This window comes from Diceros bicornis, chromosome 13, assembly GCF_020826845.1.
Source record: "Diceros bicornis minor isolate mBicDic1 chromosome 13, mDicBic1.mat.cur, whole genome shotgun sequence".
Taxonomy (NCBI): Eukaryota; Metazoa; Chordata; class Mammalia; order Perissodactyla; family Rhinocerotidae; genus Diceros; species Diceros bicornis.
Genome location: NC_080752.1, coordinates 48,514,766 through 48,537,860, shown reverse-complemented (window position 1 = coordinate 48,537,860; position 23,095 = coordinate 48,514,766). Strand labels below are relative to the sequence as shown.

General features: G+C 45.8%; 1 protein-coding gene across 2 annotated transcripts in view; it reads left to right on the top strand.

The window, feature by feature from the left end:
- Positions 1–23,095, top strand: part of CSMD2 (CUB and Sushi multiple domains 2) — a 606,380-nt gene that overhangs the window by 86,991 nt on the left and 496,294 nt on the right. For both annotated transcript variants that reach the window (XM_058553610.1, XM_058553609.1), the window contains exon 3: positions 19,273–19,385. In XM_058553610.1, the coding sequence (XP_058409593.1) occupies positions 19,273–19,385 (113 nt within the window). The remainder of the gene's footprint in view (positions 1–19,272; positions 19,386–23,095) is intronic.

Here is a 23,095-nt window from a genome sequence, read left to right as displayed (position 1 = left end):
TCCTTAACCCAGGTCCTCCTTTTGTGGAAAACTGACCCAGGTGACTGTAGCTACCAGGTGCTGAACACTTGGATAGAAATAATTATAATAATAGCTACTGAGTTCTTACTATGGGCGAAGCACCATTCTAAACATTTTACCTGTAATCACTCCCTGAATCATCTCAACACTCTATGAGCGAGAGATACCATTATTAATCCCCCATGGGACAAAGGGGTAAAAGAGGCACAGAGAGGTAGGGAACCTGACCATGGTCACACAGACGGTAAGTAGCAGAGGTGGGATGTAAACCCAAGCACTACTAGCTTTAGAGACTATTTTCTTAATCATCACGCTGAACTGCAGGCTTTCAAACATTCCCAAAGCACTTCTTCTTTCCAGGCCTTCTGCTTGGACCTCGGGACTCTACAGATGAACCAGACGTGGGCCCTGACCCTGGGGAGCTTGAGGTGTCGAGGCAGAAACATAAAGGAAATAGACAGGTCCGTACAGTTTGGAGAGATGTGTCCAGAGCAAGGAGAGTTTGGAGGCAGAGCACCTGCAGGAATCATGGCAGGCACTACTAAGGAGGTGCCACTCGAACAAAGTCTTAAAGAAGGACTTGGAATTGGAAGATGGCAGGGCATGGATGGGGCGGGACGAGTCCAGGCAGGGGGAGCAGTGGGTACAAAGGGGCCAGAGTGTGTGCACCATGGCGATATTCGAGGAATCTGTATGGCTGGAGAGTTGGGGGTGAATTGGCTTCTTGCTTATTTGTTTATTGTTATTGCTGTTTGGGGTGGGGGCCGATGACTGATGGGAGAAAAGGCAGAGGCTGAATTATGAAGAGTCTCGCCACCGTGCCCAGGGAGGGAGAGCTCCCTAGGGGCTCCAACTGCATTTGCAATGCTTCATTTCCTAGTGGGTGTTGAACACGCAGGTGCTCGTTATGTTCTTCTCTAGCCTTTCTTGAGTTTCTGAAAGAATCTTATTTTTAAAAATGATTTAGAACCATAAAAGCTGTTAGGAGGTAAACAAACCCACATGGATAGACCAGCATCATCGCCCTCTCCCTATGGACACTCTAGTCCTGGGAAGGTTTCTCGAGGTCTCGTAAGCTTTCTTGGCACCAGGGCACACAGTCAGAGTCAGCCGTGAGCTCCCGGAATGTTTGGCAACTGCTTTACAGTTTGGGTCTAGGACCCAAGGACAAACGTTTACTCTTATCTCTTCAACTCAAGTCTTTTAGATGGAGCCTGAGGGGACTTTTGGATTTGGCTCTTGTTATACCAGTCGTAAGTTGATCAGTGTGCCATCTGTGTTCCCACACAGGACATTAAAAATTCTGGTGCTAAAGGCAACATGGTATCCTGGATTGGATCTTGGAACAGAAAAAGGACCTTTGTGGAAAAACTGGTAAAATCCAAAGGAAGGCTATAGTTCAGTTAACAGTAAAATGCCAGTGTTCAGCTCTTCATTTTGACCAGTTACCATGGTTTTGGAAGATGTTAACATTAGGAGAAATTGAATGAAAGGTGTACAGGAACCTTCTGTACTATCTTTGCAAGTTTCCTATAAATCTCAAATTATTCCAAAATAAGGAATGCATTTAAACATTAGAGTAGACAGGGCAGGACTGAGGAATGGGCTCTGTCACAAAGCCCTATTCCCAGTTGACATCTGTGCGTGGTTGTTGAGCCAGGAAAGAATCTGTCTTATTGTGACGATGTCTTGCCCACCTGCCCTCTTCTTGTGCGTTTATAAATGCCTTGTTGAAACCCAGATATTCCATACCTGTTGCATTTTTCTACCTGGTAACTTTCCAAAGAGAATGAAGGTGATGATAATGCACTTTGCAGAGGGCATTCCACTTGACCAAAAGATTCACCAGAGGTTGCCTTGAAACAGCATACTTTCTCACCAGGTTTGTTTTTTTTTTTTGCTGAGGAAGATCTGCCCTGAGAGAACATCTGTTGCCAATCTTCCTCTGTTTTTTCGCTTGAGGAAGATTAGCCCTGAACTAACATCTGTGCCAATCCTCCTCCATTTTATATGTGGGTCACCACCACAGCATGGCTGATGAGTGGTGTAGGTCTGCCCTTGGGATCCAAACCCACGTACCCAGGCCATCAAAGCGGAGCACACCAAACTCAACCACTACACCATGGGGCTGACCCCTACGTTTTAAGTTCATCTACTAAAGTTCTATTTTCATTTGCCTTTTCGGAAATTTCTAGAGCAATGCAGGCCTGTTTTCCCCAAGAAAGAAAGACAGGAAGAGAGCTTCAATGGTGGCAGAGCCCAGCAGTGAAATGGACCCATATTGACCCTACACTTGCCACTAAATTTTAACCTTCCTCGGATATTTCTTGTCTCCGCTTTGCTTGGAGGGACCCAAGAAGGTGGATGAATGAGGAGTTAGTCACCCATAGAAGTGTCCCCTTCCGACCGAGATAACTGTGGAGAACTTTCAGTCTTCCTACACAGGCAACGTGGCAAATTGTCCTCCAGGCATTGTTCTAATTGTCCCTGCTGATTAATGAGGTCACTTAAGGTATCAATTATTCTTCTGCCAAGAGAATGAATATCAGACTGAAACAAACGCCCATAGACTTGCTTATTCTATTAAAAAATAAAGTGATGAGAGATGATTAATGTTGTGTGCACTGCGAGAAGCCACAGGAAGGGATGGGCAGGAAAGAAAAGTAGAAGTGAGCATTTTCTGATTGGGGGCAAAAAAAGGCTTTTGTTGGACAGGAGCTTTCTACTGACCCTCTTCCCTTCAACACCACTTCTTGAGAAAGCTGTCCAGACGCATTGTCTTCACTTTCTCCCTTCCTATTAACAGCTTAACCCATTGTAACCCAGTTTCCGTGTTACTGCTCCACCAATACTGCTCTGGAAAAAGTCACCACTGTTCTAACTGCCATATCCATTGACCCTCTGGTCCTCCATTACCAGTCCCCTCGACAGTGTTTGCTTCCATTGACCTCATTCTTCTTGAAACACTTTCTTTTTCCGGCTTCTCTGAGGCCACCAACTCCTCACTCATTCATTCCATTTCATACGTCTTTATTGGGCATCTAGATGGACAAAGTCCTTGCTCTAAATGGAGCTCACATTCAAGCAGAGGAAGATAGACAGCTAACAGATAACACATAAATAAGCCATTCATTGTTATGAGGAAAATACAGCTGAGTGACTGATGGAGTGTGATGATGGGGCGACATCAGGAGGCGTCATCAATGGGAACCTCACTGTGAACGTGGTACCTCCATTGCTTTCACATGCCGGTCCCTCAAGTCTTACCGCTGTCTCCAGGCTTCCATGTCTTCCTTTCTATCATTTCACTCTCCATAGACTTGGGCAGGATCTGGGGATTTGGGGTGGTGCTGGATCGGTCTCTGCTTTGCAGAGTGTGGCACCAAAGATGACAGAAAAGATGGCATCCAGGGGGTAAAACCTAGTTCCAAATTCAAGCTGGCAATTATCTAGTTCTGAGGCTCCAGGCAAAGAGGCAGAATTCAGGGATAAGGCAACAGCTCTGAATCCAGGGCAGTCGACTATGATACGATAGTACCCCTGAGAGTGGTGTGATATGGTGGCCCTGAAAAGTCCTGGAAGCCAGACCAGAGTTAGAGACTCAGACAGACTCTGGGAAATAGAGCCTGAGAGGTTCCCGGAACCCCGTGCAAAAGATCCCAGGTGACCAAACTGTCTCACCGCCCCGGTGGCTCCATCTCTCAGGTCTCCAGCCGGGCGCACAGGGAAGGGCTCTTTACCATTGACTGCACATATCACTTGTTTGGATATGATCGTTCAGGTTGGCCTTCTGCTGTTCACAGCCACCGTCAGTGCTCACCTGTGACCTGGCCTTTGGCGCCGTGCCGCACACTGCACAGCTGTGGGCCCAGCTTGCCCTGTTCCCGCAGCCCAGCCTGGCCCTGGAACCCAGCCTGGGCAGAGCCCCTGTCGCTCTTTTCCTCAGAAGGGAGTCTGCACAGTGCCTCCCTAAGGCCATGGTTCTGGAGGCTCCTGTTCATTCTGGTTCCCTGAGCAGTGGTCACAGTGCCCCGTGTAGCCTGGGCCTGGCCCTGCCCTCCAGCCGTGTGCAAGAGGCACAGCTGTCCAGTTCACAAGGGCAGGGTCTAAGCTCCCCTCTTTCATATTTGTCACCTGCCGGAGGTGGGTGTGCAGCAGCTGATAACGATGACGATTGTCATTCACCTGGGCACAGGTGCTGCCGGTGCCACACTGTAAAGCGCAGTCTCTAATGTGGGGACCCAGGTACCATGCTCAGAACAGGCTCTGGTGGCCAATAGGAAGGGCATCCTGGTGCAGGAGCAGGTGGGGGTGCGCCACCCATTCTCTCGGCACAGCCTCCCCACCCCCTTGCTCACCCAGAGGCTCACCTGCTCCCATCCCAGGGTGGCCTCAGCAGCTGTCAGAGGCTACGTGCACACAAGTCCTCAGGATGGAGAGTCTCCAGGGAGAGACACCGCTGGCTGCTCACTGGTATTTGGATACAGTTGTTTGTGTCTCCCTGGTACGTGAGGAATAGATGATGCAGAGCTCTTTCAGACAGTTCCAGTCCCAGAACAGCGCCGCCTCGGGGCCTAGGTAGGTCCCAGCTGCTCCGTGGAGCCCCTTGACGTGGGTCAGACTGTAAGGGCAGCCCTGACGGAAGGAGAGCAGCTCCAAATAGGGGATGTCACTGGCCTGATTTGGGGAAGGTGGACACAGAGGCAGCAGTCTTCCAGAACACGATGGCCCCTCTTCCTCAAAACCCCCTTCCCCATTTCCACCCCACCAACCCTCCCGACCCACGGTGCTGGAGGCTTCAGCCTCTGTCATGGAAGACCAAGCTGGGCCAGGGTTTTCCAGGATCCCATGGAAGCAAATAAAGTCTGCCACTGCTAGAAGGCTGAGCAGCCTCCAGAAAAATCCCCTCTCTTGGGGAGACTGGTAATTAAGCAGTCATGGCAAACAGGTGGAGGCTGAACAGCTGGTTGTGTCCATTTGTTCTCCTGTTGTTGGGTGGAGAACAATTTCATAAATTAAAAGTAAAGTTGGGTTTTGTTTTTCCTCCACTCATGCCATCGCCTTCACTTGAAACGACCTCCTTGTCTTCCCATTGCCCTCCATGCCCTTGGGATGGTTGGTTAAGAACTTATCCTTTTATGTCAGCTCAGGCTGGTGAGGTCGAGTTCCCTGGGCACGTCTCTATCACTGCACTGACTGTGTTGCATCATCATTGTGTCTTCAGTGCTAATGAACTTAGTTCTGAGCCACTACTGTGTGCCTGGCACTGTTCTCCCGTGCTGAGCATAGACCAGGCAACCAGATGGGTAAAAATCCTTTCCCTCAGGGAATTCACATGCTAGTGGGGAAAGGTGGACTTAATAAATATGGATTAATCAAACATATAGTAAGTCAGATGGTGATAAGTGTTATGGAGAAAATGCAGGACAGAGAGATCAGGAAGTGGGTGGAGGAGGAGGGTTGCGATTTTAAATAGAGTCGTCATCAAAGGCCTCAGTGTAAAGGTGATATGTGAGCAAAAACCTGAAGAAGATGAGGGAAGCAACCATGCACATGGGAGAAGAGATAGGATAGCTGGGGAAAGCAGAGGGAACAGTAGGTGCAAAGGCCCTGAGGCAGAAACTTCCCAGGTGTGTTCAAGGAACAGCAAGGGGTCATTATGGCTGGAGTGAGTGAGAAGGGGGAGACCAGTTGGTGACAAACAGACAGGTAATGGAGTGGGAGTGTGTAATGGTGGCAGAGGATTGCCCGGGCCTTTCGGTCGCTATGAAGAATTTGGCTTTATCCCAAATCAAGTGGGACACATTTAGAAGGGTTCTAAGCAGAGAAGTGACATATTCTGACTTAAACTGATCATGCCAGCTGCTGTGTTGTGAACGGTCTGTACGGGGACAAGGGGGAGGTAAGGAGACCACTTAGGAGGTTATTGCAGTAACTGAGGCAAGAGACGGAGGTGGCCTGAACCAGTGTGGTAGTAATGAAGGTGATGAGAAGTGGCCAAATTAATTTCCAGTGTAATCAGTGCCTCCTTTTGAGGGTGAACTCCTTGAGGGCCAGGTCCATTACCTATAAATTTCTATCCTCAGAACCAAGCATAGCACATGACATTTAGTAGGGCATGCAGTTAATATTTGTTGAATGAATGATCGATGAGAAATAATTTTTAAATGTTAATAATGGGAATAAGTCAGCCTCTGGTCTCTTTTTTGAACCTATCAGAACAGAGAGCAAATCCTGAGTAATATCCACCTAGATTTCCCAAGCTGATGTCATAAAGAAGGCTGTTCGTGGGGGTGCTGAACCGAGAAGTGGGGGGCATGCTGGCTTCAACTGTGTTTGTCTATTTTTCTTGCTGCAGCACTTCTCAGAGCCTTTAATACACTAATGCAGCGGTTCCCAACGTTTCTCAGTTCAAGGTGCCATTAAGTGTTTCAGTAATTTTTCCATGATGCTCCATGGGTAAAAGACATACCTCTCAGCTCCATTTATTAAGTAGTTAGGTCCAAATAGCTGAGTAAGTATTTATACCCTAATAACTTTGTAGCTGTTTGAAAAAATAATGAATACAAATTGAAAGAAAAAAAATCATATTTTTATTTCATCCTTAAATAACCACAATTACTTACTCATGGAGTGTGTGTACTCGTTGGGCTCTGCACAACTTCTCAAACCTTGGAATCAGATTGGACACCACCACCCTCATATCTTATTCCATATTGATTTTTACACGACACCAACTTTGGATCATGCCTACGACCAAACATCCTGCTTTGCAAAGATAGGATGCCATCTAATGGAACGTAGGTTCATGTTGACACTGTGAACTACCTCGAGCTAATACTTGGCGTGTCCAACAGGTATTGAGTGTCACCGGTTCCCTTGAACATTTAAAATATCCTTCAGTACCCTTGTAAATTCCCTGCAGCACCCTAGGGTACCATGGCACACAGTTTGGGAACTATGGTGTCACTTTCTATGTAACAGTTCCTAAAATCATTTTCCCACTTTCTCAGGCAAATCTAACATTGCACTGGATAGTATTCCACGGACTGTGTTTTGGGAACGGTTGGGAAAGAGCACAAGGAGAGAGAATACCCAGGACTCCCTGCTGCAGAACTAGAAGCTGCAGTTCTTTGGGAAATACTCCTGGGTGTTGACAGACTGAGTGTGCCGCGAGGGTTTGCATTCTGAACCCGCAGTGCTGCTCCCCTATTTTTAGACCTCAGCAGGTGGGCCTGCTCTGACTCCAGACCTTGCTTCTAAAGCCTGCATACATCCCAGAGAGTGTGTACGGAGATGTGGGGGCCTAGCATTGCTCCCACCCAACCGTACTTAGGACAGGTGTCCCGGCCTCCAAAGAATAAATGTACTTGTGCAGCTGAAAGCAGAGGTTTGTAGAGCCAGTGGATGTTTTCTGGATAGACGGGAACATTTTAGAGAAGACCTTTTGGATTTAAGCTGGAGTTTTTTAGCAGATACCTGGCTAATGCCAGGTCACTCTCAGAAATGGGGGTCTATTACAAGGATCCCCAGCTCTTGGGGCAGCACAAGAGCCCTCTCTACAGATTTTTGGTCACTATGGGTTTCAGGGCTTGTGAGACCAGGAGTGTCAGTGGCCTCATGACCAATGTAGCAGTAGCGTGAGCTCCATGACCTACCTTCTCTGGGCATATCCTTTCCCAGAGAGTGTTCCACGGAACCCCAGCCCACAGGATGCTCTAAGAATAAAAGGGTCTGTGAAATATATACTTAAAACACAGAAAGCCCAATTTTCCCAATTTTCCCAGTTTTAGAAGCTCTTGATGAAATGCAAATGGGAATTACCAGAGAGAACCTGTGTCTGTGGGGGTGTATGTGTGTGTCTGTATACTGTGTGTGATTATAACTAATGTCCATCAATTACCTGCAAATTACCAGATGATGCCTGTAATGATAGTTTTGTTTTTAGCTTAATGGTTTATGTATCTAACTAGTGGCTGCTGTCTGGAGTAGGGCTGCTGGTGAATCAAAACGCTATTTGCCAAGCCTGTCAGTGTGACAAATGTTGCTTACATTTACTCTTTTATTCCCAAGGTCAATTGACATGTCTTTTTTTTTAATATCACTGTTTGATGTGCTGAGAGACTTAAATGAGAACCATTCAATAAAAGCCCAATTTTCTGTATTACTGTTTATTCCTGGATAGTTCTGTTAGTTGGGCTCTTTAAGATTGCAAGGAAGAGACATGCATGGATCACCCTCAGAAATGGGGATTTATTATAAGGATCTCCAGATCTTGGGACAGTGTGAGGACCATGTCTCTAGTCTTTTGGTAGTTGTGGGTTTCAGAGCTTATGAGACTGGGATTGTCATCAGCCTCATGGTCAATGTGGCAATGGCCTGAGCTCCGTGACTTGTCTTCTGGACATATCATTTCCCAGAGAGAGTTCCATAGAACGCCAGCCCATATGATGCTGTAAAAGGGTCTGTGATCAAATGGGTCGGGGAGCTGTTACATAACCCATTCCTGCCTTGGGAGTTTACTATTAGCTTATTACAAGCCCCCACAAACACTTTATATTTTGTTTGTTTTCTGAAAAATCCTTGCTTACCTTTGTTTAATACAGCATTTCCCAATTCTGTTTAACCAATGAACACCCTAGAATATACCATGGAAAATAATCTAATATTTGTACTCTCCAGAAGAATCTAGTTGGGTTAATTTGCCACCTTCTGTGTTGGGGGTCCCTGTGACCACCCCCAGGTTTGATGATTTGCTAGGAGGACTTGCTCCTGTGACCACCCCCAGGTTTGATGATTTGCTAGGAGGACTCACAGGATTCAGCATCTAGTTGCACTGATGCGTATGACTTATTACCATGAAAGGATACAGAGCATAACAGCAAAGGAAGACTGTGCATGGGGTGAAGTCTGGGGAAAACCAGGCACAAGCTTCCAAGAGTTCTCTCCCAGTGGAGTCACACAGAACATGCTTGATTCCCCCAGCAGTGAACTGTGACCACACACGTGAAGTGTTGCCACTCACGGAAGCTCATTGGAGACTCAGTGTCCAGAGTTTTCCCGGGGGCAGATTATATAGGCACTCTCTGTCTGGCATGTACCAAGTTCCAGACTCCCAGAGGGAAGCAGGTGTTCTGTGTAAGCCATAATGTTTGCACAAATAGTTTAGGCTGCTCTTATTGGTTCTGGGAATGGGGAACCTTTCTGAAATCCACATTCTCAGATACCAGCCAAGGGCCAACCTTGTAAGCTGGCCTGTCAGAGGACAACAGTGAGGGCTTTTCTGTCCACTCTCTAATAGTTAAATATTCATTCATTCATTCCTTCGTTCTATATTTGTCTGAATCAGCTCAGGCTGCTATGACAAAAACTCCATAGACTGGGTGGCTTATAAACAACAGAGATTTATTTCTCCTAGTTCTGTAGGCTGGAAGATCAGGGTGCTGGCATGGTGAGAATCTCCTGAGAGCCATCTTCCAGGTTGCAGGCTGCCAGCTTCTTGTTGTATCCTGACGTGGTAGAGAGCAGAGACAGGAAGCAGTCTCTCTCCTGCCTCTTACAAGGGCCGTAATCCCATCATGAGGGCTCCCCGCTCATGACCTCGTCTAATCTTAATTACCTCCCAAGAGCGCCACCTCCCGATACCATCACATCATGGTGGGGAGGGTTTCAACAGATGAGTTGTTGGGGGGCACATTCAGTTCCTAGCAATATTGCATCTAATATGTGCTATGCACCAGTGATGCAGAGAAAAAGTTAAACATAGTCCTTCCCTTCGGGAACTTACCATCAAGAAGCAAAGACAGATACATCACAAATAATCAATGAGAAAATCAATCCATTAATATTGGAATGGATATGACAAAGGAGAAGTACTCTGTTCTCTGAGAACATTTATCAGGGATCCCTCAACTCTTTCCCGGAGGAAGTAACATTCAAACTGAGACCTGAGAAGCTGGTAGGAGGTGAGTAGGCAAGGTGGGGGCAGCCTGGGTGGCTAAGGGGGAGAGCAGTGCACACAGCCTTTGGGGCAGTGCAGGCAAAGGCCTTGGGGTGGGAAGAAACATGGCACACTGGAGGGAAGTGGAAAGGCCGGTATGGCTGGAGGGGAGAGAGCAAAGGGGAAAGAGAAGTGAGCTGAGGCATAGAGAAAGGGAGGCCAAGTAGTGGGCAAAGCTTTCAGCCACCCAGGGGGCGGTCTGTCTCTGTCATTCCCCGTCATGATGCCCTTGAAGCTAACCGGATCTCTGGTTTCACTTGAGGCCTAGAGCATCAGCCACAGCAGGCCTCGAGCAGGGAAGACTCAGCATTGTGCCCCCATCTTCAGAAGGCTGCCGTGTGCCTGGAAGACGTTTGGACGAAGCCTTACTCTTCAGGGTCTCCCTCCCACCATGTTTCTCTATCTAGCGGGATCAAGATTTACACACACTCCGGTAATGGGGTCACCCCGATGTACTAACGGACTCCAAAGTTTCAAATTGGAGTTCACTGAGATAAGACCTTCATTCTGGTCTTTCCCGTTGGTCCTCTGACTGGTGGAAGCAAAGACGTGTCCTAGTGAGCTTGGCCCGAGGCTCAGATGGCAAAAGCCTGGTATGTTCCTACCCACCTCTGTGGTTCAGTATCAGAGACCCATTGGCACTCAATAAATATTTGAGAAGTTAAAATCAGATTGAACTTCAGAGGTGGCCCATCCCTCCCTGAACAGGTGTGACTGCCAAAGTTCTTCTGTACATGGACCAGGTGGGTCTCCCTGGAGCCTCCACCCTGTGCTCCTAGTTCATGGCTAAGCATTTCATGAGGACATTGGTGTGTCAGGCATGGCCCTGTAGGGATTGGAAGCAGTTCTCGTCCTGACCAATTCTCTTTTACTTTACATGCCCACTTCCTTCAACTGTTGCTCCCCTGACAGGGTTCCTTCAAGGTCTCCTTGCCCCAAGCTTGGCTCCTCAAAGCCAAGAGGCCCCAGCCCAGGAAGTTGGTAGTTGGTCAACTTAGAGCCCTGAAGTTCTCAAACATGGGTACTATCCCCTAGAGTAAGAAAACTAGCTTTTATCTTGGTGGGTAGGAATTTGCAAACATTTCACTTGGGTAGAATAAGTGTTGTATCACTGCATTTAAAGAAATTTTACTGTGAGCCCCCACTCATGAAGGGGAGAAATTCCATTTCAGCCATTGCTGGGGTTCCCCCAAACAAGGTCTTAAACAGACCCCAACATTTCCAGAGGGCTCCCTGGTCTTCATTCCACCCTGGCCACTGCTGATATGCTCAAGGCCTCAGTGTTACTCGAAGGCGGGTGGCATCAACTCAGTTGCATCAGTGCCAGACTTGGGTAGGGAGTACAAGCCCTTCTGCTTGGGATGGGAGACTTTCTGTGTACAGACCAGCCTCGCCAGGCACCCCATGGAGCAATTCTCCTCTATGGTTCTGCCACTCTCTCCACTCTCCACAAAGAGAGAGGGTGCAGGTCCCAGCACTGGGCAATCTTACCTTCCCACCTGGGCACACTGCTTCCTCTCTACCCTCCAAGCACTTCCCTCTGTCTCCTCTTACTGATATCCCCTTTAAAAGGCCCTCTTCTTCCTGGAGTGATTGGGAGGAAAAGGATTTGTTCAAAACATTCTTCTTTTTCCTTATATCTCACTCATGTCATGGGTATGTGAGGGAATTACCAAAGTCACTTGGTGTTTCTTAGACCATGCCTGGATGTCCCTCCCTCCTGTTGTCCGTCCTGCAAGCCTCAGGATGAACTATGACACTGTGTAGCTGCACCTGGAAATGCCAGATAATCTTCCATTCATTCATTCACTCATTCAAAAATAAATATGCAAGGAATTAGACAAAGATGAGCAAAACAAACACAACCACTGCTTTCACAGAGTTTTCAGTCTATCAGGAAGACCATAATAAAATAATCACAGAAATAATAAAAATATTTACTCCAAAATATCTAATTAGGAACTGTGATGAATGCTAGGGAAGAAAAAAAAAGGATATTAGTCAGAATCAGTCATGTTATGCTGTGTGTAAAAATCATGTTTTTATTTTCTGATGCTTTGAGGTCTTGGGACCTTGCTGACCCAGGAGAGACAGCTCCTCCCAGGGTTAGCTAATTCTAAGAGATAGCACACTACTCTCCTGGGTGTAAGCCTTTCATATGCAAACCACCCAATCCAGACTCCAGCCATCTCCTTTATTGAGCTCTCACATGTTGAGCCACTGTCTCCTTGCCTTAATCACCCCGGGGACAGGAGTCAGACAGCTAAGGGCCATCCCTAAGACCTGGAGCCCTCTGAAATTATTCAAACTAGCCAATCCCAAACCTGCCTAGCCTGCTTACCTGCCTCCTTCCCTGCGAAAACCCCAATAAAGGCTCTTGCCCACATTTCCTCCTGCTCCATCTGACCCCCTGACCCTGGTGCTTCCCTGTGTGGCCCTGTGTGGTGTGGTGTGCCCCCTCCTCTTGGGAGCTGCAAGTAACAAACTGTCTTTTTTATCGCAATCGCCTCCTGATCTGTTGGCCTTGCCATACCTGAATAATCATAAAATCTACATTTTAAAACACTGTGGTAACAAACAACCCTCAAATCTCAATGCCTTAACTCACCAAAAGTTTATTTCTTGCCCATGGTTCATGTTCAGAAATGGTTTGCAGGGGCTCTCTACTTCGTGGAGTCACTCAGGGGCCCGGCTGACAGAGACTCCAGATCACTGCAGCCAGGGGAGGGAAGGGGAATTGGGCAAAAAATACACAGCCTCCTCAAGACTCCCTCCCAGAGCAGCACACTTCGCTGCTGCCCACATACCCTTGGCAAGGCCGACGCCACGGCCAGGCCTGACTCAGCAAGGATGGGGAGGTGCCGTTCCACCCTGTGTCTGGAAGGAAAACTAGAGAGATGAGGTGAAGAGAACCAGGGACTTCCATAGGGACCTATGCGAATGCAAAATAGATAGACTGGTCTGGGAGGTCAGGAAGGTATCTTTCTGAAAATAACGTTGAGACATTTGTGTTGAGATTTGAATGATGATGAGTTAATTAGGCAAACAGGTGGAGGGGATGTGAGAAAGCGTTCTAGAAAGGAAACAGCATGTGCAAAGACCCTGGGGATGGGGGTGGCAAATTGAAGGAACTGCAGCCAGCCGTGGACCAAGGAGGAGGGCGGGGAGAAATGCAGGTGAGCATTTTATCACTGATGTTATCTGGAGTGTGGACCCATGGTGAGGATAAGAAGTGGACTTTTAAAGTCTGTTTGATATCGTGTTCAAATTCTCCACGGGAAATGTACTCCTTCTTGCCTGCACTCTGCGCTGACCACTGCCCCTGCCCTTGACCAAAGGTGACTGCAGGGGCCAGAGCCAGGCAGGATGTAAGGCAGAGAGTCTGGCAGGGGCTGAGTCATACAGGCTTTGTGGAACTTATTAAGGATTCTGTCTTAATCCTGAGAACAGTGGGAAACCGTTGACGGATTCTGAACTGGGAGAGTGAGAAGTTTGGGGTCATGGACATCACCAGGGACCATTTCCAAGACTTTGGGTTACTCTGGACCGGGAGGCAGAAGCAAAGAGAAGGTTCTTGAGAAAGTGGGAAAGACAATAAGCCTGATAAAGCAGAAGATGAGTAGTAGCTTACACCTGTGGCCAGGCCACCCGTTTGCAGAAGCTGCTCTCTGCACATTTTAGAGGCAATGGGGAGATAACCAACAGCAATAGGGGGCTGTTGCCTTTCTTGCTGTCATTTTACCCCATTTCTCTAATAAGGCTGGATTCTACTATTGAAGGCTACCTCAGTCCTTTCAATATGGTATTTAGGCTTTTCAGATAAAAGATGGGAAAGTCTGCAAGTTTTATTTGCTCATTCCAACATGCAGCGTGATAACTCCTCCTGACTTGTGGGGAGGTCGTCAGCTTGTCTAAAATCCATTCAAGGATAATGAGTGGGAGAGGGAAGAGCTGACGGTGGGGCTAGGGGACGATGATTCAAGTATCCAGATGGGGAGGTTCAAGCTTTCACACTCCCTCCAGCTTTAGCACCTCTGAGGAATCTTCCATGTTAGAATTTATCTACCAAGCCTGGGAAATCGCAGAGCAGTGGTAAATATCAGATTAGAGAAAATGCCTAGTAAGCTGCAATTCCATATATTGCGGGTGATAAAACTGTAATTGTTTGTTGACGGTGTACATTAGCTAGTCACAGCTTGTGTCAATATAGTACCGAGAAACTAGGGTCTGCCATCTTTAACGGCACCTAAAAAATATCGTGGAAGTAACTTGGGGAATAAAATCAACAAGTTCCACTCAGTGGGAAGAATGATGCTCCCAGAGACAACTCATGGGAGAAGCCTTGGTGAGATTTGAGATTCCTCCATGAAGCTGTGCGTTGTTGGAGGAAAAACTCCTCCCCAGACTGAGTGTCTGGGAAGGACACCCAAGGGCATAATTCTGGTGGTCATGGGTGAGAGGCAAGTTGCAGCTGCTGTGAATTGGCCCCACTTGGAGTTAGAGACAACCAGGGCCAGCTGGGATGGGAATGGGGGGTCAGATCCAGATAGAGCTCTGGCCCCATGGGGGACAATTTGGTATTTTAATGCGAGGGTCCACTGGTGACAACAATCTGTCATCAGCACACATGAATGTCTGGGGGTGGGGGAAGGGTATCTGGTGCACAGGCAAGTCAGCGCAAAGCCAAGGGTTGGGCAAGTGGTGGCCTTGGGCCAGGGTTGAGGTTCTGATAGTCAGTCCATTTTCAGCAGGGACCCAGCCAGTGCTGCAGATGTATGTGTGTGTGTGGGAGCAACGTAGGGGTCGGAAGGGACAAGAGGAAGCTGAAGGGAGCAGCCTGGAAAGGACCAAGTGGGAGCTCAAGGCTCAATCTGGGAAGACTGAGTTTAGGTCAAATCTAATGAAGGACTGAGGTGCTGTCTGACAGAAACACAGTGTGAGCCACATATGTAATTTTTAAAAACTTTTGACTTTAAATGATTACAGATTCACAGGAAGTTGCAAGGATGGTACAGAGAGGTTCTGTGTACCCTTCACCCAGTTTCCGCCAATGGGTACATCTAATGTAACTATTGCACAGTGTCAAAACCTGGAAATTGACATTGGTGCAATGTGTGTGCGTACTTCTGTGTCATTTTATCACATGTGGATTCACATCAGCACCACTGCAGTCAAGATACAGAACTGCTCCATCACCACAAAGATCTCCCTCATGCTACTCCTTTGTAGTCACCCCACTTGCCTTCTTCTCACCATCCCCAACCCCTGACAACCACTAATCTGTATTCCATCTCTTTAATATTGTCGTTTCCAGGATGTTATATAAACGGAATCATCTGGTATGTCATCTTTTGAGATAAGCTTTTTTTCACTCAGCATAATGCCCTTGAGATCCATCCACGTTGTTCTATGTATCAATAGTCCATTCTTCTTTATTGCCAAGTAGTATTCTGTGGTATGGATATACCACAGTTTGTTTAACCATTCACCTATGGTAGGACATTTTGGTTGTATCCAGTTTTGGCTATTACAAAAACAAACAAAACTGCTATGAACAATCACATCCAAGTTTTTGTGTGGATGCCAATTTTCATTTCTCTGGGGTAAATGTCCAGGAGTGTGATTGCTGAGTTGTATGATTAGTGTATGTGTAGTATTTTTTTAAAAGAGACTACCAAACTATTTTCAGGAGTGTCTGTACCATTTTACACTCTACCACCAATGTATGAGAGATCCAGTTGCTCTGCATCATCGCCAGCATTTGGTATTGTCACTATTTTTATTTTTATCTGTTCTAATGTATGTAATAATATCTCTTCAAGGTCTTAATTTGCATTTCCCTAGTGGCTAATGATGTTGAACATTATTCATGTGCTTCCTTGCCATCTGTATATCCTCTTTAGTGAAATGTCTCCGCATGTCTTTTGCCGATTTTCCCATAGCATTGTTAGAACCCTGCCTTGTTCTCTTTCTTGGGGGAAAGCATTCAGTCTTTCACCGTTAAGTCTGATGTTAACTATTGGATTTTTGTAGATGCTCTTTATCAAGTCAGTAAGTTTCCCTCTAAGTTTTCTGAAAGTTGTTTTTTTTTATAATTTGGAATGAGTGTTGAATTTTATCAGGTGCTTTTTCTGCATCAATTGATATGGTCATGTGATTTTTCTACTTTTGGCTGTTAATATGGTGAATTACATTGATTGATTTTCAAATATTGAACCAACCTTGCATGCTTGGGAATAAACCACACTTGGTTATGGGTTATAATTATTTTTATATATTGCTGCATTCTCTTTGCTAATATTTTGTTAAGGAATTTCATGTTTATATTCATGTGGGATATTGGTCTATAGTTTTCATTATTTGTACTGTCTTTGGTTTTTGGTATCAGGGTAATACTGGCCTCATAAAATAAGTTTGAAAGTGCTCATTCCTCCTCTAATTCCTGGATGAGATTGTACAGAATTGGTGTTAATTCTTCTTTATACATTTGGTAGAATTCTCTAGTGAAACCAGCTGGGCCTGGATGTTTCATTTTGGGGATCTTTTAAATTACTAATTCAATTTCCTTAATAGTTATAGGGCTATTCAAATGATCTATTTCATATTGGGAAAATTATGGTAGTTTGTGCTTTCCAAGGAACTGGACCATTTCATCTAATTTGTCAAATGTATGTATATAATTTGTACTGTTTCCTTATTATCCTTTTGATAACTACCAGATCTGTTTTCCTTAATCCTTGCCAACTCTGGATACTTGCCAATCTGATAGGTGAAAAATTAGTCTTGTGGATTCCGTTTTCATATTTTTGACATTCACTAGGTGAATCATCTTTCTGTTTTTCTTGGTATCTTTTGCTCTTTTCCTCTTTACCTGTTTATCTTTTTCATATTGATGTGTAAATCTTATTTACAGATTATGAAAACTAACCCTTTTCCTGTCTCTATATTATACATAATCTTTCCAGCTTGCATTTTTCTCTTTGTCTTTTTTACAGTTTCTTTTGCTCCACATGCACACTTTTAATTTTCACATGATTAAATCAATCAGTATTTTCCTTTAAGGCCTCTGGAGTTTCATGCTATATCCATCAGCACTCAATCAATTTCAAGAGACAGAAGCCAAATCAGACTAGCTTGACCAAAAAAAAAAAAAATAATAAAGAAAGAAAGAAAAGAAGAAAGGAAGGGAGGGAGGGAGAGAGGAAGGAAGGAAGAATGCAAAGAAAGAAAGAATGTCAGCTCATGTAACCAGCACGGAAGAGGAGACAGGTCTCTCTGCATGGCTGGATTAAGGATCTCCACATATATCATTAGGGCTCTGTCTCTCTTCTCTTCTCACTGCTCAGCTTTGTTTATATCTGCATGGGATATCATTTTCTGTAAAGTAGATAGGCTCTCTGTATTTATAAAAAGGCTGCTGGCAGTCCCAAGCTTACGTTCTAATGATTTAGAATCAAAAAATAAGAGACTCTCAGAGTCTGATATCATATCCTGTAGAAGAACTCAGAATGACCCTGTTTTGGCCCCCTTCCCTCTTCTCCATGCCTTAAGCCAGTTCATAACAATGAGGGATATGCCATGATGGGTCATTTGCCCAGTTCTGTGGCTAGTGAGCAGGTGGGGTACCTATCCGAACCCCATGCAATAACAGCTCGCTAGAAGAATGATGGGCAGGCAGAAGTCAAAGGAATCCTCTAAACATGTTATTCTTAGAAAGACTTTCCCCAGCATAAGATGATAAAAAAATAGTTTGTTTCCTTCTAACATGTATGGTTTCATTATTTTACATATAAGATTTTGACCCATGTGAGAAAGTGAGGGAGAGAGAGGCAGAAAGATGGGAATGGGGAAAGGGTATGGCGTGAGGTAGGGATCCTTTGCTGGATGTTTTTATACCTGAAAAGGAGATGACCTTGAAACTCAATTGGCCACCCCTTCCACAGTTCGATTAAATTTCCTTGAGTTTATTCTGAGTTAACATGAATGCTGTAAGATTAGGATGATGGGAAAGGCGAGGGCTTCATCTACACAAGGCTTTTCAAGGTGGGCATTAAAAAATATCTGATTTAAATAGTCTGAATCCAATACTCATGCTCTCCAGGGGACATCTGGGCATCCAGATTTTATATAACAATGGTAGGTATCGAGAGGGATCCAGGAACACCACAGATATTCCAAACTACTTAAAAATGGAGGTAAAAGTCAACCTTGAATCCCCCCCTGGAGCCCTGAAGGGGTGGGGGAGGCAGGTGAGCCTCAGATAGGGGATAAAGGACAAAGGTGGATAGAAGACTGGCCACTGCATTACCACCTGTGTGCACAGTCAGGTCACCTGTGGGGGCCACCATGCATGGAGGCCCAGGGGTGGACAACTTCTTTCCTAAAATATGTCCCCAAGTATTCAGTGAAAGCTTTATTATTTTATCTTTTTAACATTAGAAGGATCTTTTAAAAATGAATCTCTTGTGCTAAAAACATTATCTCAGGTTCAATAATTCCTTCCGTTTCACCCCTGTTTCTTTTTCTTCATTTAACTTGCAGAAAAAAGAAAATTAAGCATTTTAATTTTAAAAGCATGTACAGTATGATCCCATTTGTATGAAATTATTTCGTTGAATATGATCCCATCTATTGATCCATCTTGTTGTATGTCAACTGTCAAGAATGACTATTTCTGGATTGCATTGGGTTTTTATTTTTTGCTTTCATCTTTTTAAAATAATAAGCACTTATAATTTGTATAAACACAGTAGACTTACTCCTTTTAAAGAATAAAGTCTATGATAAGCATCCACATTCTCCTACTTAGAGTTGGATATATTTTCCTCAGTGGGTGAATAAATATTGACAATTAATAGTTTTAAATTTGTGGTGAAGTCTGCCCAGAGCCTCAAAGGATCTCAACCATAAAGGCGAAAGACAGGAGAAAAAAATGGAAGAGGAGAAAAAAATGGAAGAGGAGAAAAGAGAAGAGACATAAAGAAGGCAGGCCTCTAGGTTAAGGATAGCCCATGGCTTCAGGGGAGTAGCCTTCCATGTTTCTGTGACAGGAGACTGCTGTTTTCCATCACCTCTGCCCCATCACCACTCTGTCTCGGAACACCTTCCATATGCCTGGTGTCAGGCTTCTGTCATATCCCTCCCTGTGCCGTATCAGAATTGTGCATCCAGCAGGCGCTCAATAAATGCTTAACGGATGTGCAGTTCCCAAGGGGGTCATTCTCCTTAAATCGCATCTCTTTGTCTTTCAGGCTCACAGGCTTTCAGCTGCCAGCCACCATCGTCAGCGCGGCCACCACCCTCTCTCTGCGCCTCATCAGTGACTACGCAGTGAGTGCGCAGGGCTTCCATGCCAGCTATGAAGGTAGGTGCCTCCCAGCCCCAGCTTCCGGGGGCCTGACCTGTGAGGTCTAATAGCCACAGGGGGCGCTGCGCTGCTCTCAGCTGCAGGGAGGGGCTGCCTCAGACTCAGAGCTCGCGCCTGTCTTAACAAGGCTGGATACTAACCAGTAACTCAGTTATTTAAATTGCGCGTGCTGCGTTTCCAGGAAACTGAGAATTGAAGTCAGAGCTCAGCTCCAGTGGATTATCCTGAGGGCCTGGTAGCATCTATTTCTCTGTCCCCTTAACTAGTTTGGTCGTGTTTTTATTTTTTTAATTCTGTTTTCCATTGGGCTTAATTGTACGAGGTGCCTCAGCTTGGCTTGTGGAAATCAGAGAGATATAAACCCTAAGTAAAAGAAATAAAATAAGTAGCTGAAAAAGAATTTCTGCTCAATATAGTGACTGCAAAGAGTCAGTTTTATATCATTCAGGGAAGAAAAATCAATTTTTTGTTACTAGCAGTGATTAGGGCTTCTTGGTTTGAGTTATGCAAATAATTTCTGCTTCTCTCAGCCTGTTTAAATATGTGTTAGCATTCAAATTAACACTAATATCTTCAGATTATACACTATTATTATTACTAACTTTATTATGTTAGTTCAGAAGGTGGTACTTCTAGATCTCTGTCATTTCCCTGGGAAATTTACATCTCATTAATAGGTAATTATGCTGCTCTTGGCTAAGACCCACACTGCTATTTTGTGTTGAGATTGTTAATAGGCATATTTTAACACTGTTAATGATAATTAATAACAGTAATGACATAACACCCTAGTAAAGCATGCCAGTTATTCAAAATCTTTCTTTCCGTTGCCTCCAAGAACTTAAAGAATAAGTGATGCTTTTTTGAATAAAGCTATAGCGATATAGAAATAGATACCATCTTTGTCTTGGCTGGGAATACACCACGAAGGAGGGCACCTCCTATCTCCTTGGCAAAATGCACCCCTGGTGGTAGGGGTGTGGGGGACACAGTTTGGTGCTTTAACCTGAGCAATTGCAGGCTCCTGAGAAGGTCTCAGTTATTTTTAACTAAAGCTTCCTGAGAAGGCTCCAGAGAAAGTTCCACATGCTTTTAACTGAGGGCTTCTGACATGACTCCAGATCGCTTTAACTGAGGGCTCCTGACTAAGACCTAACCATCTCTAAAGTGAGGGCTCCTGAGATAGCCCAATTTCTTTCAAGAAAAGTGATCAGCTCCTCCCCGTACCAAGTCTGTGATCTTGGTCATCCTGGCTACATCTTCACCCTGAACCTTTGACCTTAAATCCAAACTAAGTCTCTCCAAATTTGGGCTACAACTGCCTTACTAAGAGAGGCCTCCTCAGAAGCTTCTCGAAGTCTCTCTGGCCATGAGCTCCTTCTTCAGTATGTTGGCCTTGGCGAGATTGGCTGTGTTGGGGGATGGTGGGGGAATGAGTCAGTGCCACTAGAGTTGGAGCCTGCAGAGATCTGGGAGGGGCTGACACACAGGGGTCCCGGCTGGACCTGCGTGATGTCCTCATTCAGCAGTCCTTGTAGATACTTATCTGAGGCTGGACTTATATGAGGCTTTAGGAAAAAAGTGTCCTATCGATCCCTGACCACACTGGCCCCTCTGGGGAACAATGCCGAGCACTTGTCCATCACACAGAGCAGATCTGTGCATTCACATCCTACAGAGGGTACATTCACAGAGTCCTTTTAAGTCAGAGGTTGTAGCTTGGAATTCACAGGCAGGGTCTATAATTGGACGTCAAAGGTCTGCTAACCCCTTGAAATTAGAGGCAAAATTCTGAATGTATATGGATATGTGTATTTTTTTCTAGGAAGGGTCTAGAACAGTGATCAACAAAATATAGCCCCCTGGCTAAATCCAGCCCATGGCTTGTTTCTGTAAATAAAGTTTTGTTAGAAGGCAGCCAAGCCCATTTGTTGACACATTGTCCGTGACTGCTTGCTTGCAGTACAACTTCAGAATTATGGCCACAGAGACCATACAACCTGCAAAATCTAACATATTGACTCTCTGATCCTTTCCAGAAAAAGTTTGCTGACCCCAGTCTAGAGCTGTGCTATTCAGTATAGTAGCCAATATGCACAGGTGAATATTTATATTTAAATTAATCAAAATTAAATTAAATTTAAAATTCAGTTTCTCAGTTGCACTAAACTCATGTCAAGGGTTTAATAGCTGCATGTGGCTACTGTACGGGACAGCACAGGTAGAGAACATTTCTGTCATTGCAGAAAATTCTACTGGACAAGGCTGAGCTGGAGCTTCCATCAGATTCACAAAGGGTCTGGGATTCAAAAGAGGTTACAAAATATTAGGATAAAATAGAGGCCGATGCGTCCCTCCTTCCATTTGCCTGGCACAGCAGAGGCAGCCCGGATGTGAGAATGCTCAGCATCCCGCAGCAGGACCAAGAGGGCCGAAGGAAGGGCCTGTCCTACCTCAGCCACATAACGGTGTCGGGTCTCGAAGTCATTGGTGCTGGAAAGACAAAGCCTTGCAGGCAAGGTCCGGAGAACCCTGGACCAGTGCAAACAGGTGGCTGTAGCTGAGTGCGTCCCTGTGCAGTCACCTGTGCAGGGTTTCTGCTAACTCTGAAGTCTGTGTGGCTGCTGTCTTTGTGCTGCTGGCAGAGTGGCTCACAGATGTGTGTGCTAATAAGGGAGGCAGGTGCAGAGAAGCCAGGGCTGGGGCTATCACCGGACCCCATTGGTCTGGCTTAGGACTGGACTATGGGGCAATTTGTGCATCTGGAAAAAAAAATGCACCGACTTTTGGAACAACCAGAGTAGGGGGCAAAGAGGAAAGGTGGGAGGAGCAAGTAGGGGCAGCCACTGCTGGGAATACCCACATGATACGTGCATCCACAGGGGTGCCCTGGGCCCCCCCTGTCACTGAACTTATCCACAAGACACTGGATAATCTCATTTTTGGGGGTTTACTGATAAACACTAGCTTCTTAGGCCTACAACTGACTAACTAACCTTGGGCAGATTTCTGTAAACTCTCTGGGCCTTATGGAGTGGAGACCCAGTAGTCAAAAGGACCATGAAGATTTGGCTCTCAGGGAAAGAAGTCAGCCCCTCCCTCCATTGCAGAGTGCACCATAGTCATTTGTACTGGACAGCAAGCAGACAGACAGACAGACAGGCTCCAGAGGAGGAGCCCCCCTACCAGCCTGGGCTGCCCCCAATCAGGACGGCCTCCTTACATCTGCTATTCAAGATGTCGCCATACCCGTTTAAAAATGCCATCAGGGCCCTGCTCTTGGTAGCTCCCCTTGGCTGCCGTCACTGAAAGTCTGCTATCAAAGCAAGTTTGATCCTCCTCCGCCCTCGTCGGAGAGTGAAGAGTGTAGATAAGGAACTGAACTGTGACAGGGGATTTTGGAGAAAGGTGAAGTCAGGTGAAGAGTGTCAGCTCAGAGCTGCTGCCACTTCAAGGAAAAGATCAAAAAGGCCAGTAGTCTGCCTCTGAGATGACAGGAGATGCTTGATTTGTAATCCCCGGGGGCAGGAGCGTGGGCTGCAGCCGTGGACGGGAGGGAAGGGGATCAGCTTGTCTTTAAGTGCTGACGGTACACTAGGCCTTTTCCATACATTATCTCATTTAATCCCCACGACAGCCCCATGGACAGACGTTGCTATCTCCATCTTACAGATGTACGGGCTAGGACTTGGAAGTTTTGTGTTCAG